We start from the raw sequence: 16,524 nt of genomic DNA, 5'->3' as shown, positions 1-16,524 counted from the left end.
TTGTTGTTTGTAAGAGTTCTTTTTTATATTCTAGACTTTTATCAGATACATGATTTGCAAATATTTTCTTCTGGTCCTATGGATTATCTTTTCAGTTTCTTCACTGGTATCCTTTTTAAAATGTTTTTTATTATTGATTTCAGAGAGAGGAAGGGATCGGGGGAGAGAGAAACATCAATAAGAGAGAATCACTGATCCACTGCCTCTTGCAGGCCTCCTACTGGGGACCCAGCCCCAAACCCAAACATCTGCCCAGACTGCGAATTGAACTGTGACTGACCTCCAGACTCATGGGTGGAGGCTCAACCAGTGAGCCACACTGGCTGTACCTTCATTGGCGTCCTTTGAAGTGAAAGGTTTTAAATTGTGGTGAAGTCCAATTTGTTTTTCCTTTGGTTGCTTGTGCTTTTGATGTCGAAGAAACTGTTGCCTGCCCTGGCCGGTTAGAACCTCAGCCTGAAGGGTCGCGGGTTGGATTCCTGGTCAAGGGCACGTACATCAGTTGCAGGCTCGATCCCCGGCCCTAGGTCTCCTGTAGGAGGCAACCAATCAATGTGTCTCTCTCACATGGAGGCTTCTCTCTGTCTCTCCCCCTCCATTCCATTCTCTCTCAAAAAAGATCAATGGAAAAAATATCCTCAGGTGAGAATTAACAAAAAAGAAACCGTTGCCTAACCCAAGGCTACAAAGATTTACAGCGACATTTCTACCGAAGAGTATAACAATTGTAATTCTTATATTTTAGGTCTATGATTCATTTTGAGTTAATTTTGTGTATGGCGTGAAGTAGGGGCCTAACAGTCATTCTTTGGCATGTGGATATTCATTTGTTCCAGCACCATTTGTTGAAAAGGCTGTTCTGTCCCCTTTGAATGGTCTTGACAACTTTGTTGAAAATCAATTTACCATGTGTATAATACTTTTTATATATGGCTTGCTAGCATTTTTGCTGAAGATGTTTTGCATCTTTATTCATACAAGATATCAACATATTGGTCTATTTTTTTATACCTTTGGTATCAGGGTAATAAAGGCCTCATAGAATAAGCGGAGAAGAATTACCTCTTCATCTGTTTCTGGTCCTGGGCTTCTCTCTGTGGGAAGTTTTTGTGTTTTCATTTTATTTTTTTGAAGTTTTTGTGTTTTTAAATCCTCACCCAAGGAGTGAGGATATTTTTTTCCATTGATTTTTTAGAGAGTATGGAAGGGAAGGGGAGGGAGAGAGAGACACACACATGGACTGGTTGCCTCCAGGTGGGGAGGTGGGAGCCGGATTGGATGTATAACCCAGGTGTGTACCCCGGCCCCCCCATGTGTGCAGCCGAAGCTCTAACCATGGAGCCACGCCGGCCTGGGGTAGTTTTTTTGATTACTAACTGGATCTCTTTGTTGTAGGTCTAGTCAGATTTTCTATTTATTCTTGAGTCAGTTTTGGTAGTTTATGTCTTTCTAGGATTTTGTCCATTTCTTTTAGGTTATCTAATTTGCTAGTTTACAATTGTTTATAGTATTCCTTTATAATCCTGTAATATTCATAATAATATCCCCTTTCATTCTTGATTTTAATAATTTTTCTTTTCCCTTTTTTCTTGGTAAGTCTAGCTAAAGGTCTGTCAATTTTCTTGATCTTTTCAAAGAGCCAACTTTTTTTTTCAAAAAATTTGTATTGATTTGAGAGAGGTGGGGGATGGGGTGCAGATTTGTTGTCCCACTTATTTATACATTTATTGGTTGATTCTTGTGTGTGTCCTGAATTCACAACCTTGATGAATTGGGACGAAGCTCTAACCAACAGCTACCCTGCCAGGGCTCAAAGAGCCAACTTTTAGATTAGTTGATTCTCTCTATTGTTTTTCTATTTCATTTATTTCTACACTGCTCCTTATTAATTCCTTCCCTCTGCTTTTCTTTCTTTCTTTCTTTTTAATATGTTTTTATTGGTTTCAGAGAGAGGAAGGGAGAGGGAGAGAGACAGACAGAAGCATCAATGATGAGAGAGTCACTGATCGGCTGCCTCCCCCCCCCCGGGGATTGAGCCTGCAACCGGGGCATGTGCCCTGTCTGGGAATCGAACCTCGATCTCCTGGAACATAGGTCGATGCTGAACCCCTGAGCCATGCCTGGCTGGGCAGTGTTGACATTTTAGAAAGAATAATCAGGAAGAGTCTCACTGAGGAGATATTTGGATAAAGACCAGAAGGAAAGAAGGAGGGAAGTCATTTGTCTACTAGGGGAAAAGCATTATGGACAACAGGGAGAGCAAGTGCAAAGGTTCTGAGGCAGGACCAAACCTGACATGTTCAGTGAGTGTTGTGGAGGCCAATTTAGCTTGTGCAGAGTCAGACCAAGTGGGACCTTTATGAAATTTTTCATCATTCTCAACTGGAAACATGATCCAGAAAATTTCCTGCTTAGATTAAAATTTCTTTTCATCTGAGTGTAGTAGGAAGCCATTGGAAGGTTTTAAGCAGGGAAGTGACATGATATGAACTACATTTTTAAAAATCATTTCAGCTGCTCTATTGAACATACACTATAGGGAGGTGAAGTATGGGACAGAGAGACAATTAGGAAGCTGTTGCAACAATAGGTGACAAAGTTGGCTTGACAAGTATCGTAGCAGTGGAGATAGTGGGAAATGGTCAGATTCTGACACATTGGATATGGGTACAATGATAGAGAAGTCGAAGAGTCAGGATGACTACAGGGTTTTTGGCTTAAGGATCTGGAGGAGTGGAATTGTCACTTTCTGAGACAGCAAAGACTATAAAGGGGGTATTTTGGGAGGAGAGGGTATTAGAAGCTTAGTTTGGGGCATTTTAAGTTTGCTATGTCAAGTTGAAATTCAACTGGAGACGTTGAATAAGGAGATGTATAGATAGGATTCCGGAGTCCAGGGCAAAGTAGATTGGAGTTATAATTGGGATTTATCAGTGTATGAAATGGCTAAGCTCTTTCATGTTCACTATCGTTGTGGGAGCAGCCAAAAATCATTTAATAAAGATGCATTATTGAGCTGAGCTTCTGTTTGGTGTGAGGCACCATGCACAGGTTTTAGGCTTGGGTGGTTGACAGAAGAGGGTGCCGTTTATTCAGAGACAAGGAACACATGCAGTTCTGGGAGGAGGCGATCAGATCTTAGTTGACGTGTTGCATTTGCGGTGTCTGTGTAGGTGTCCAGGAAATATTTGGCTTATGGGGGCTGGAGCTCAGGGGACAGGTCTGGGGTGGAGACTTGGCATGTAGTTGGCAAGGGAGCCCTAGGAGTGGTTAGCCATGGGGAGCCTGAGTCTCTCCGCTGCGGGGAACAGAAATGACACATCTCCCCGCATCCGTTGTTTTCTATTTCCCTATTTACGTGCCTGCTGATATCACAAAAAACGTCCTAAGTCGACAGCTACCAAAGAATTCATTTTATTCCCTACAGCTTCTCCCTTCTTCCGGGGACTTAAGGTAGAGGGAGGAGCTAAAACGCCCCACCCCACTGGGGCAGGCCTGCCAAGGAGTGACGTCACCAAAGAGGCGGGATATCGGGCGCCCCACGCCCTGGAGCTGGAAGCGACCGCGGAGGGCGGGACCCTGAGCCTGGCGCGGCGCCGGCCCCGCCCCCGCCCCAGGGCGCTCTGCCCGCGGTCCCGGCGGCTGCTGGCCTTAGGCCAGCTGGAGCAGGTCGCGCTCGGCCAGCAAGCCCTGGGTCCGGTTGTAGACCTCCTCCAGCGTGTCCGCGGCGCGGGCGAGCACGGCCCGCGCCTCCGCCTCTCCGGTTCCCGGACACGCCAGCTCCAGCAGGCGGCCACGGCCCGGGAAGGACAGGAACGCGAGGCGGGCGGCCTGACGGACCAGCCAGACGTGGTGCGGGGCCAGGACCGTGCGGTAGGCGTCGCCGCACTGCTCGCCGGCGTCCGGGCCTCCGAACTTCCCGGTCGCCACCCGGTGGAGGCAGAGCTGGGACCAGCGTAGCGCCCGGTGCAGCAGGAGCAGGGTTCGCGAGCCCGAGTCTCCGGGGGCGATCCCGGGCCGCCCCAGCAGCCCCGCCCGCCGCTCCCACGCCGCCATGGCCACCAGCGATCTGTAGTGCGCGGCATCTGGGCCGTGCACCCGAGCCTCAAGGGCTGTCACTTTGGAGAAAGCCTCGTTTGTGGCGAAGGTGAAGATGGAGCCGAAGGGAGTTAGGAACCTGTGTGTTTGGTGGTGGGAAGAGTGGGCCGGCTAGAGGGAGGGCGACGGAGCCGCTGAGGCGGGGACAGGGTTAGGGGAGGGAGACCACTCACTTGATTAGCTCCCTCCATCCCGCCAGGTACTGCGACAGCTCCACGTCCCCTTCGGGGTTCAGACAGGCGCGGAACGGCCTCATCAAGCGGCCCAGCATCCCTCGGGGGCCCAGACACTGAGGCTCGTCCCGCTCCGGGGCCTCCAGGGATCCCGAATGCCGCTGGACCTGGGGGTGTAAATACGGGGGCGGGGGGAGGCGGGAGCGGAACCCCGAGCCTGTTGGGCCTCCTTCGCCAAGCAGCCCAGTCGGGCTCTGAAATTATTCCTAAGGTCTAGCTGCTGTCCCTCCTGCTGTACTCTCCGCGTCTGTCAGGAGAGGGGGTAGAGGAAGGAGGACCCGCCCTTCCACAGAGAGCCAGCCGGACTCCACGCCCCCTGGTCAGGGGCCTGCGTGGAGCTCCCGGCCCCCGCCCCGCCCCAGCCTACCTGCAAAGGCGGCGGTGCCTCGGTGATGCAGGGCTGCGCCCCGGGCGCGCAGTCCGAGAGGGTGCCTGCGGAGAGGCCGGGCGGAGCGGTGAGGGCTCCAGGAGGGGGCGTAGGTCCCAAGGACCTGGATTCCCGGGTTCCCCCCGAGGAGGTGGGGGAGGAGGCCACTCACCTAGGCTCCGAGTACTGAGATAAAAAAGTAGCAGCGCGAAGATGGTGAGAAGAATCGTGAGGCGGAACCAGCGCCGGGAGACCTGTGGAAGCAGCGCGACCCCCATGGCAGCTGCCGGGACCCCCCCACCGGCCAGCTCCTACCCAGTCCCCGTCCCTCCACCTTCGCCTCCGCCTCCAAGAAGTAAGAGAAGCCCGCGGTGCACCGAGGTGTAAGGGTTAATAATTAATCTAAGGCCCCTTACCCCCTGCCCTTTGCCCCAGAGGGCAGCATCTCAGGGGTGAGAAACCAGATTAAGAGGATTTGGATAGTTTGGCGACAATGACACATCTCTGTATGTCCCTTCCCTATAGAGTCAGGTTGTAGGAAAGGCAGCCCTGGGTATTGGGAAGGGAAGCTGGGGACAGAACCAGCTCCCCCACTGAGCAATGTTGTGGGCCCTGAGTTAACTCTGGGCTTGAGCTCCTTCCACTGTAAATTGAGGATAGTTAGTACTCTGCGAGGATTAAATGATAATGTATGTGTAAACACTCCAAATGGAAAAGCTTACCACAATTGCTCCATAAATCTTACCTATAAAGTTCAAGCATGAGGTACCTGGGATCCAGGAACACCCACTTCTAAATTCTCTAACCTATCCCCATGGGACCTTGTCTTGGTCTAGATGCATGACTTCTTGATTATATACTTTAGGCTTTATCCACAACCCCCTCACCAGCTCCTACTCCTTGTCCCAACTCCAGGTTGGCTCCTCTATTATTTATCAGACTAACCTTTATTAACTACTTCCACATGCCAGGCCCTGATTAGACCTCAAGAAGACAAAAGTGCCTTCATAGAGCTGAAGGTCACTGGAAAGTTTATAATTTGTTTCACCCTCTGGGATGTGAGCTCTGATGACAGGGGTCTTGTTTTTCTTGGTTGCAGCTCTATTTACAGAACTTAGAATATTGCCTAGGCCAAAATACATTATTGCTAAATATGTATATGTTGAATAAACAAAGAAATGTGTATCAGGGGCAGGGAAATCAAGGGTGGTGCTCTCCATGACACATTTGAGCCAGTTTTTTGTCTGTTTGGTTTTGGTTTTTGCAAATTAGGAGGTCACCTAGTGGCCATGGAGGGGGGCGGGCATTCCGGGAAAGGATACAGGATGTAATCAAAGAAACAATACCTCTTGTTCATAGTTCCCGGTTCATAAACTTCTTAGAATTGTTCCTGTCTCTGTGTACATTTTCTTGGGGTGAGGGAGAGTATCCCAGATTCTCAAGGAGTCAGGACCCCAGTCGCTAAGAAGACCCTTCCTAGCTCTCACAGTTCATGGATTCTTGCCCTGTCTCTCACTCCGATGCTCCCTCACATCTTGGAGGCCCCTGAGTTTGCTCCTGACCAATCCTGTCCCATGAGATTCTGGAGCCTTCGCCTCCACTCCTGGACTTGGGCTCCCCATTTCCCAGTGTTGGAATGTTTCCCACCTTGCTGACTGAGAATTTAGGCAAATTGTTTGCCATTTCTAAGCCGAGGTTCCCTAATCTGCACATAGGAAGGCTAATCCCCACCCCCTAAAATTTCGAGGATTAAATAGAACACACCTGCAAATCGCTAACCACAATTTGTGGCCTATAGTAAAAGTTCAGTAGGTGGTGATTTCAACTTGTCAGCTCCTGATGTCCTCTTCCTCTCGTGCTGGGAGCATAGGTCTCCCTGAGCAGAAAATCGGGTCTGCGGGGTTCCCGGAACCAATTAGTCTTTGCTGTCACTTAATCCTTGTGGCGCTTCCGCAATCGGAGCCCACATAGGGGCAGAGGTCGTATAAACCTGCTTAAGGGGCCCCGACCCACACAGGCTGCAGGATGGAGCGGAGCTCGGGAGCCAAGCTGCTGCTGCTGTGGGCCCTGTGCTGCCGACATGCCCCAGCAGCTGGCTTCAGCGGCTACACCAGAGTCATCGAGGTGACCAACGGGGGCCCCTGGGGCGACTGGGCCTGGTCCGAGATGTGTCCGGTTGGATTTTTCACCACTGGGTTCTCCATCAAGGTGAGGGCTCAGACCTAGGTTTCCAAGAGGGCGGAGATGCTTGAGACCCCAGAAAAGAATGTGTCCTCTGCTTCTTTTTCATTCTTAAAGGAATGATTTCATATTTTTAAATGTGCTTATTAAAAATATACAGTTCTACATGCTAGAGGCTTTAACCTCCCAATTTTATTCTTAAGACACCAACTAATTCCAGAAATAAAAATGAAAAAGAATGCATTCGATGTTTATTTAATGTATTATTGTTTTTAAATTCTCACCTGAGGATATTTTTCCCATTGATTTTTTAGGGAGAGTGGGAGGAAGGAGGGGAGGGAGGGGAGGCAGGGAGAGCGATGTTAGAGAGACACATGGATTGGGTGTCTCCCGCTGGAGCCCCTGCTGGGGATCGAACCTGCAACCGGGGTACATACCCCTGACCAGGAACTGAACCCCCGACCCTTCTATCCGTGGGCCGAGGCTCTAACCGCAGAGGCAAACCGGCCAGAGCCAACGTTTATTTATAAAAATACTACTACTAATAACCTAGAGAATGGCAGGCTGACTCGGCTTTGCTCTTGTCGCGACCCAGGTGGAGCCCCCGCAAGGCATCCCCGGAGACGACACGGCCCTGAACGGGATCCGGCTGCACTGCTCCGGCGGGGGTTCGGGGCGCAGCACGGTCGTGGTGGAGTCGCAGTTTGGGAGGTGAGGGGCAGGGGCGGGTGATCCCCTAGGGTGAGGGGGTGCCTCCCACCCAGTTCAAACCCCTCCCGGCCGGCGGGCCGTTAGGCCCGGGAGGGAGGTGGTAGACCTGCGCCCCGCACCTCCCTGGAGGTCCAGCGGTTAGACCCGACCCACGGCGGTCAGGCCGCACCGGGCTGGGTCAGGCTGGAGGCGGGTGGGGGCGCCCTCGAGCCCGCGAGCCTCCCCTTCCCTCGTAGGTGGGGCGAGTGGAGCGAGCCGCAGTGGTGTCCCGGTGGCGGCTTCCTCGTGGCCTTCTCGCTTCGCGTGGAGGCACCCACGACCCTTGGGGACAACACGGCTGCGAACAACGTGCGTTTCCGCTGCTCCGATGGCACGGAGCTGGAGGGGCCCGGCCTGGCCTGGGGAGACTTTGGAAACTGGAGTGAGCCCTGTCCTAAAGGCATATGCGGCTTGCAGATCAAGATCGAGCCGCCCAGAGGCCTCCTCGATGACACGTCGGTGAACGACGTGCGTTTCTTCTGCTGCTTCAGTTGAAGCCTCTGTGACCCTCTCCCTGTCCCGCCTGCGGCTTGTCCCACCTCCCGCTATTAAAGCTTCCCCGCCTCGGCTTTGGTCTCACTCGTTTTAAGGGTAGGAAACTGAGTCTCTTTGTCTTCCTCCTAACGTAGCACTGGTCTCAGGAGTCCATGGGAGGCTCCTGAAAGTTAGGGACGCAAACATAGTCTGGAAAAACGCATTCAAACACAATTTCACATACACGTTAAGGAAGTCCCTGGCTTTCTGAGGGCGTCTGCAGACTCATTAAAAGCCCAGGTTGTTTCTTTCCGAGCCACCAGTTACCACCAGATTAAGAAACTTCTACCAAATTAGGAGGTGACGTTACACCTTCAGGCTTCATTTTCTAGGGCATAATTGGTTAATGTGGCTTTTCCATAGTTGCCTCCCCCTCAACTACAAAACTCCTTTCTATGTACTAATTCCCATTTAGGATCTTCGTCCTTGAAGTTCTCTCTTCCCGGAATCACCATGCTATGCAGATGGATAGCCCATCAGCAGATTCCCGCTCCAATTTCACTTCCTCAGACTTCATCTTATTTTAAAAAGACCCTCCATCAGTCAATATCCCATTATCAACGTGTGTGTGTGTGTGTTTTTTTTAATCTTCACCTGAGGATATGTTTTACTGATTTTAGAGAGAGGGGAAGAGAGAGAGAGAGAGAGAGAGAGATCTACCAGTTGGTTGTCTGCCTCTGGTACTCGCCCCCAATGAGGACCGAACCGGAAACCTAGGTAGGTGCTCTGACCGAGAATCCAACCCGGGACCTTATGGTGCGTAGGAAGGTGTGCCAACCAACTGACCCACACCATCCGGGCCTCAACATGTTTTTAAAAAGTGCGTATCACCAGTTGATCTCTTTTAAAGACTGCCCATCTACCCCCCCTGGAATGTTAAATTATCTGAGAGCACAGAACTTGCCTGTCTTGTTAACTAAGGTGTTCCCAGGGCACACTAATAGCTCAGTAACTATTTGCTGCCCTGGCCAGTGTGGCTCGCTTGGTTGGAGCATCGTCCTGTACACCAAAAGGTGACGATTTGACTCCGGGTTGGAGTGCATATCCAGGTTGCAGGTGGATCCCTGGTTGGGGCTCATGGGAGAGGCAACTAGTCAATGTCTCTCTCTCGCCAATGTTTCTTTTTTTTTCTTTTCTCTCTCTCCAATCAGTTTTTAAAAGATAAATAAAATTAAGCTCATGCTTTAAAAAAATAACTATTTGCCAAAAAAATAAGCAGGGTACAGGGGTTCCACACAGGAAAGCCCCAAGCCCCAGCGTATCTGGAGGCCTTCGGACACCCCTGGCATGGGGCACAATCTGAGGAGACATGCAGGAGAGCTCAAAGCAGTTTATTCCAGGGCCGGGGCAGGCGCGTGGGCATTCAGCAGCGAGCAGGCAGGCGGCGGAGCTTCAGCGAGGGGCGCCCTGCGCAAAACAGAAGGTGAGAGCGCAGCCGGGGAGCGAGCAGGCTCCCTCTAAAGCTCCCGGGCACGCCGCCCCACCTTCTTCCTGCAGTCGCCGCAGACGACGCCAAAGGTGGCGTTCACCACCTGCACCCCGCACAGCAGGAGCTCCAGGCACGAGGCGGCCACCAGCAGCGAGAAGAGCGTCACATTCCAGCAGACCACCTTAGGCGGGCTGTCGCACAAGCTCCAGAGGGTATGGTTGAGCAAGTAAGAGCCTCTGTGAGCCGGACAAGGTCACGAGAGCGACAGAGGTCACCGCGGAGAGCCCCGCTCCGGGTCCCCGTGCCGAGCGCACGCCCACGGGGATTCGCAAAGGGCTCGTTTGGCCCACGTGGAGGCAGCTCTCCTGGAGGCGAGGCCTGCCCGAGGCTCCCGGGTCCACGTGGGGAGAGGGGCGCGGGCTGGGGCGGGGAGGGGCGCGGGCTGGGGCGGGGAGGGGCGCGGGCTGGGGCGGGGAGGGGCGCGGGCTGGGGCGGGGAGGGGCGCGGGATGGGATGGGGAGGGGCGCCAACAGGCTAAGCCTTACGAGGTCTCTTGGAAGTGGTAGCCCCACGAGCCGTCCATGAGGCATTTGGGTCCAATTCGGAGCCCGGTTCCCGATACTGAGAGACAGTAGAGGGCACCAAGGACCCCTAACGCCGAGGAGAAGACCGAGCGCAGCATCTGCACGCGGAGTGGAAGGAGAGGTGGCGGGGCCGCCCTTTCCCACGTCGCGAGCCGGCCGCGCCTGGCTCCGCCCCCGCCCCTACCTTACCGCGCTCTTCCCGAGTCACGATAAAAATACACTTTCCGTCGAACCCGCTGCTTGGAGCTAGGCTAACCCTAAGAGCCGGCGGCTGCGGGGGCTCATGGGGGTTGTAGTCCCCTCTGGTCAGGCCCACTGAGGCCTAAGATTGGTGGAGCGGGGGTGGGGGTAGAGGTGATCCTGGGACTCCGCAGAGGTGCTTCTGTCGCTAGGAGGAGGGGCTGTGGCTTTAGGTGGGCTCTCCTTAGACCTGCTCAAAGACCGGCCCTGAATCACGTCTTAATTTGGACCTTACCCTGCAGCGATTTCCACAGCAGCCTGCCCCGCAGCAGCCCTTGCCCCCTGCCCGAACGGCTGCAATTCCCGGACACAGTACCTAGGGAACAAGAGTCAGTGCCACAGCGAGTCCCTCCAGATCCTAAGACCTTGCATCAGCGCTTACCTCCTCCCCGGACCTGCCTGGGAGGTCCTCAGCCCTTTGGACTGTAGGAAGACCTTATCTGTACTTCTCCTGGAGCACTTTCAGGCCCCATCTTAATTTATCAATATTTATGTGCCTACTTATCTCGGTCCAGATTGTAGCCTCCAGGAAGGTAGGGCTTAATATCATATTCCCAATAAATGTTGGCACATGTCCGGTGCCCAACCGAATGGGACTCAGGAGGCCTGGGTTTAATGCCAACCCCTGTGCACTGCGCACCCCATGAACTGATTCATCTCTCAGAATCTCAGTTTTGTCCTCTGTAAAGTGGGTTTGCAGGACCTACCTCACAGGGCTGATCTCATGATTTGATGAAATAACAGGTTAACTTGATGTCAAGACTAGCTCAGAGTAAATGCTCAATAACTATACATTCCCTCAACAGCAGGAGACCTTCTTGTCTCCATCAGTGGAGATATCCTCCAGGTCACCCAGGCTGGAAACTTGAATCCTTTACACCCAGCCAGACCTCAAGTCCTCGCAACTTTTCCTTCAGTGGCTCTTGAATCTGTCCCTTCATTTTCCTCACAGTCAATCCTCATCACCTCCCATGAGGATGAGGTTTTCAACCTCCCTACTCGATTTCTGTATCTCCTGCCCCAGGCCACCCCACACTCCCTTCTACATGTCACCACCCAGATTAATCTTAATTTTCACTAGTCTTTTGTATGTTCACATCCTTAGTGTCTCCTCAAAGAGTAGCCCATCAAAACTCAATGCTGGCAAGGCATTCCAGACTCCTCACTTTGGCTCCGGCCTTATCTTGTCACACCATGCCAAGTTCTTTGCACGTCTCTCATCTCTGGAATTCCACAGCTGCCTTGATCTTTGCTTACCAGTGAAACTTATCTGGCCCACATCACACAAAGCAGCATTTTGTTCTTCCCTAGGGGAGGGGCTAAGAGTTTTAATTCTGTTATATCACCCACAGCAAACTCACAGAAGCACCTGCAGAGTTGACCCGGCTTTTCACCAGACACTCTCCCTTCCCCCATGTTTCATGGCAGGTCTAGGGCCAGTTTTTTAGACTTTTGTTGTTGTTTTAATCTTCACCCAAGGATATTGTTTCCAGAGACAGAAAGAGAAAGAAACATCAATGTGAGAGAGACATTAAAATTCATTGCCTCCCGCACATCGATTGGTTGCCTCCCTGCACGGCCCAACCAGGGCGGGGATGGAACCTGCAACCCAGGTACTTGCCCTTGACCAGGAATTGAGCCTGCTACCCTTTGGTGTGAGGGCCGACGCTCTAACCACTGAGCCATGCCGGCCAGGGCTCTAGGGCCAGTTTTGACCCTCTGGCTTAGCTCTCAGATTAAGTCACTTACTGGGAAGCTCCTGGATCCAAAGACATCTAGAACTGCCTTTTTGATTTACCAATTTTGAATAACCTACCTGAGATTTTTACTTTTTCAGTCAAAGTGTTTCTTTTTGTTATCTGAGCTTCTCTGTCTCACTCTCTGATGTACTCATCTTAATGAAAAGTGATGGGTAATTGTAAACGTAGGAGGAAACACTGAGTTTACAGCTCAAATCTGCTTACTTTTCTCCATCTCTGTGGCCACTGCCTGCTTCAAGCTACTATCATCTCTCCTGGACAACTGCAGTTTCTTTCATCTGGTCTTTCTGCATCCACTGTTGACCTCCTACTATCCATTCTCTGCCTAGCTGCCAGAGGGATCTTCCTTTTTTTTTTAAAGAATAATTTATTGATTTTTTTTTTTTTTTTTTTGGAGAGAGGAAAGGAAAGGGAGGAAGAGAGAGAGAGGGAGAGAAACATCAATGTGAGAGTGCAACACCAATTGGCTGTCTCCTGCATGCCCTCTACAGGGGATCGAGCCTGAAACCTGGGCATGTGCCCTTGATGGGAAATTGAACCTGCAGCCTCCTGGTGCACTGGATGACGCCCAACCAACTGAGCTACACTGGCCAGGGCCACAAGGATCTTCTTAAGTACAATAGGGTATCGAGCAACCAGAACTCTAATACTTTGCTAATAGAAATGGATTTGGTTTAAGAGCTTCAGAAAACTCTTTGGTAGTATCTAGTAGCATTGAATATTTGCACACCTTAAGAACAAGCAGTTTTACTCCTAGGTATACATTTAACAGAAATGCAAGCATTTATTTACCTAAAGACATTTGCAGGTATCTTTATGGCAGCATTATTTGTAATAAATCCAAGTGGGAACTATCCAAATGTTCATCAACAGTAGACTGTTTAAATAAATTGTGGTATATTCACACAATGGAGTACTTAAGAAATAATAAACTACAAATACATGTAATAATATGGATGAACCTCACAAACATAATGTTGAGCTCAAGAAGCCAGACACAAAAATGTCCATACTGTATGGGTCCATTTATATAAAGTGCCATACAGGCAAAACTAATCTATGGGGTAGAAGCCAGGATAGTTGGGACTCTTGTCAGTGGCAGGTAGTGCCTGGTGGGAGGCACACCTGGGATTTTGGTAATGACCTGTTTTTTGATCTGAGTGCAGAGTATGTGGGTGTGTTCATTTTGTAAAAATTCACTGAGCTCTACACTAAGGATCTGGGCATTTGTCTGTATGACTTAATAGTTCAAAAACAAGCTTAAAAAGTTCAAAAAAGTAACAAGTCCTTCAAAAGTTCCCTGTTGTACTTATAATAAAATTCAGATATTTCCTGTGACTTTCAAGAGCATACAAGCTCTAACCTCTGCCTACCCAAGATCTCATCTCATTAAACCTCAGCTGCACTGGCCACCTATCCAGTCCTCAGATATGTGAGCCCATTCCTGCCTCAGGCTTTGTACTGGTCAGTCACCCTGTCTGCAATCCTGTTTCTTTTTGGGGTGGTGGTGGTCTTAGTTCAGACATCACCTCATTGATGCCTTCCTTGAAAACACTATAAGAAGTGGCCTCCAATCTTGCCCTAGGAGCTCTCTATTGACAGGACCCTGCTTTGTTTTCTTGATAATACCTACTCCTATCTGAAGTCATCTTGCTCATTTATTTACTTTGTTCGAGTGCCTCTTAAGTGCCTAGCACTGGCCTAGGCACCTGGCACACAGAACTCAGGGTAATGTAATATACCTAATGTGATGAGGCTTATATTCTTGCTTCTGTGATACTGTGTGTCTCCCTAGTGGGAACACCAGCTTCAGGGAGAGCAGGGACCTTGCCTGTGTCCTCATGGCACAGCACAGACCAGGTAAACAGATTTGAAAAAGCCTTCTCAAGAGTGGCTCAGGGCATGGAGGTGGGAGTAAGACAGCTGGGAATGAGCATGTCGAGAGGGAGTCCTCAGGGATCTCCCCTGAAGCAGGCTGGTTAGGTTGTGGGGAGGTTGGGGTGGTTTAAGCTGAGTGAGTGTGTAGGTCTGGGAGGAGTGTGACACCTCAGGGAGAGTTGAGGTCAGAGGGATGGAGTAGAGTCCAACAGCCATGAATCCATGTGGGAGGGGGAGTGGGAGAAAAGACCCCAGAGGTTTAGAGGAGATTGTTGGATAAAGGAGACAAGACAGACCTATGAAAGGGATAAAGGGGAGACCTCTCCCAGAGAATTTTATCAGTCAACTATCCTGAGAAGTGTGGAACAGTGCTGGGTAGATCTCTTGTCTGCATCCTATGAAGATGTTCAGCTAGCTTGATCTTCCAAAGTTCCTCTAAATGGAGAGGCAGTTGGAGAATGAGAGTTTGAAAGTCCAGGGAATCTGTGTCTCCCAGTCTCCTACTTTTCCTGACAGATTCTAGTCTCCAGGAAGACATGGGGGCACCTTCTCCATCACCCTGACCTAGGTTTGAGTTTATCCTTAGCTCCGAGCACAGAGGGGGCATCCAGAAATGTGGGCTGAGAGTGAAGAGACTTGGAGGTCGGGGAGGGTGACAGCAAGCTGAGAGGTAGGATGCTGATCTGTGACATTGCACCCTGGCTCCAGACACTGGGAAAGCAGCACCCTCCCCATGCCCACTATTATCTTGCCCTGATAACCTCCCACACAACCAGCTGCTCCTTTTGCCTCAACCTTTGTAGTGAGGTGTTCCCAGCATCTGCTCAGCGGTGGAGGTGGGGAGGGGCAGGTAGGACAAACTCCCTCCCCAGAAGGGGAGCTGCTTAGAGCAGTGAGGCTCCCTTCCTTGTTGTTCCCCTCAGACATTCAGCTCAGGACCCTGGGGCCCCTCCACCACCTCTATACACAGTGCTCAGTGTTTGGGAGCAGATTCAGAGTGCTCCAGGTTTCCACCACACCAATGCCATCCCTTCCCAGGCAGCCATCCTGTTTCCTCTCTCCCTCTTCTTCCTGTTCAGAGCCCCCTAGGGTGGCCCCCAGCCCCCAGTCCTGTGCGCCCTCAATAGCCGCCTCACCATCAGGCCCCCGCCGATGAAGCCGCCCATTAACCAGACTTGCAAGCTGAGTTGCCCGGTCCAAGTGGTTTCCCCATTAGGCACCAGCAGGAGGGCGTTGGCCACGATGCAGACCAGCGAGAGGGCGATGAGGGAGAGCCCCACGAAGCGGGCACACTCTCCTGTGCACATGGCGAGGTGGTTGGAAAGGACAGGCGGCGAGTGAAAGTGAGCCCGGAGGCCCGGTGGACAGGAAAACAAGCCTGGAGCAAGGAGCAAAGGTCGAGGAAGAGGTGTGGCAGAAACTAGACAGGGAAGATCGTGATAAGGGAGAGAAGCAGGAGTCAGAGGCAAAAAGGAGGCGGAGGTGGAGGGGAGGTGGACGGGCTGCTGTTTTGAGGTGAAGGGGAAGCTTGACGCAGAGGAAGTGGCCTGGGGTCAGCGCGTTCTTCCTCTTTTTTCTGTACACACCTCTTCTGGGCCCCTCTGCTGTGACTTAGTCAAGCCCCTTAATTTCTCTAAGTCTCAGTTGCCTTTTCTGTATCAAGGGTATAGTGGGACACGGCTCGTGGGCTGGTTGTAAGGGTTAAATGAGACAACGTGAGAAGTACTTTGCAAAATAGAACGTACCAAGCAGCTGTATGGTGGCCCCATCATTTCTATTAGTGCCTCAGGGAGATTTCCTTCTGGAAAGAAACTAAGAAGATGGTAGTGGACACTCGCTGTTCTTTCATTTCTTCTCCATATTTGTTTATGAAACCCTCCTGTTGAAGCCACCCCCTGTCTCTCGGCATGGGCTCCCCATTAAAGCCTGAGTATTAGAGCATTTCAGCCCCAGCCTCAGTGCTTGACTTAGCCATGGCCACGGGACTCAAGCCAGTCCCCTGAGAATCACTTTCTGTTTTCTGTTGTTGGCGACCTGAGGTCAAAGAAGTTCTGTTTTTGTTGGGATGCTGACGTGGCTGGTGGTATACTGCCTGTTGGAGAATGAAGTCAGTCCAGATGAAAGGACTTTCAGAGGCTGGGAAGACATTAGGTCTTGATGACACTAGGTCATTTGAACGTGCAGGTTGAGCTATGTCTGAAGCCCAGTCATCCCTTGGAAAGCTCTGATTATGTGCATCACTTGGAGCTGTGTTTCTGTCAACTACGTAGAGTCTGTTTTGATACAGAGATGAATTCATTAAGCCCTTGCTGTGGACAGGGCCTTGTTCTGGAGACTGCAGGGATTCAGAGTCGTATGCATGAGATTCAGATATGGGCCTTGGGAGCAAAAAAGGAGAGTGAAGGCCCGAGCAGGATGTGGTAGAGACGTGGAAGAGACCAGGGTGGCAGGAAGTGCTGCAGGACTTCAG

The 16,524-nt window shown here is 51.2% G+C and overlaps 3 protein-coding genes across 3 annotated transcripts; 1 reads left to right on the top strand and 2 right to left on the bottom strand.

Moving 5' to 3' along the window:
- Positions 1–3,651: 3,651 nt before the first annotated feature.
- Positions 3,652–4,976, bottom strand: GLTPD2 (glycolipid transfer protein domain containing 2). The gene is made up of 4 exons (XM_016200889.2): positions 4,871–4,976; positions 4,699–4,763; positions 4,272–4,438; positions 3,652–4,177 (listed from the first exon to the last, which is right to left on the bottom strand). Exons 1-4 carry the CDS (start codon positions 4,974–4,976, stop codon positions 3,652–3,654), a joined length of 864 nt encoding a protein of 287 aa, XP_016056375.2.
- Positions 4,977–5,027: 51 nt separating this feature from the next.
- VMO1 (vitelline membrane outer layer 1 homolog) lies at positions 5,028–8,124 on the top strand. Its single transcript, XM_087826535.1, has 3 exons — positions 5,028–6,906; positions 7,475–7,590; positions 7,827–8,124. The coding sequence occupies exons 1-3, from the start codon at positions 6,724–6,726 to the stop codon at positions 8,122–8,124; spliced, it is 597 nt and encodes a 198-aa protein (XP_087682661.1). The 5' UTR covers positions 5,028–6,723.
- A 1,496-nt stretch (positions 8,125–9,620) lies between these two features.
- Positions 9,621–15,361, bottom strand: TM4SF5 (transmembrane 4 L six family member 5). The gene is made up of 4 exons (XM_016200891.2): positions 15,191–15,361; positions 10,652–10,732; positions 10,138–10,274; positions 9,621–9,828 (listed from the first exon to the last, which is right to left on the bottom strand). Exons 1-4 carry the CDS (start codon positions 15,359–15,361, stop codon positions 9,621–9,623), a joined length of 597 nt encoding a protein of 198 aa, XP_016056377.2.
- Positions 15,362–16,524: the final 1,163 nt, after the last annotated feature.

This window comes from Miniopterus natalensis, chromosome 17 (assembly GCF_054644295.1).
Source record: "Miniopterus natalensis isolate mMinNat1 chromosome 17, mMinNat1.hap1, whole genome shotgun sequence".
In the NCBI taxonomy this organism is placed as follows: domain Eukaryota; kingdom Metazoa; phylum Chordata; class Mammalia; order Chiroptera; family Miniopteridae; genus Miniopterus; species Miniopterus natalensis.
This window is presented reverse-complemented; position numbering and strand designations above follow the sequence as displayed.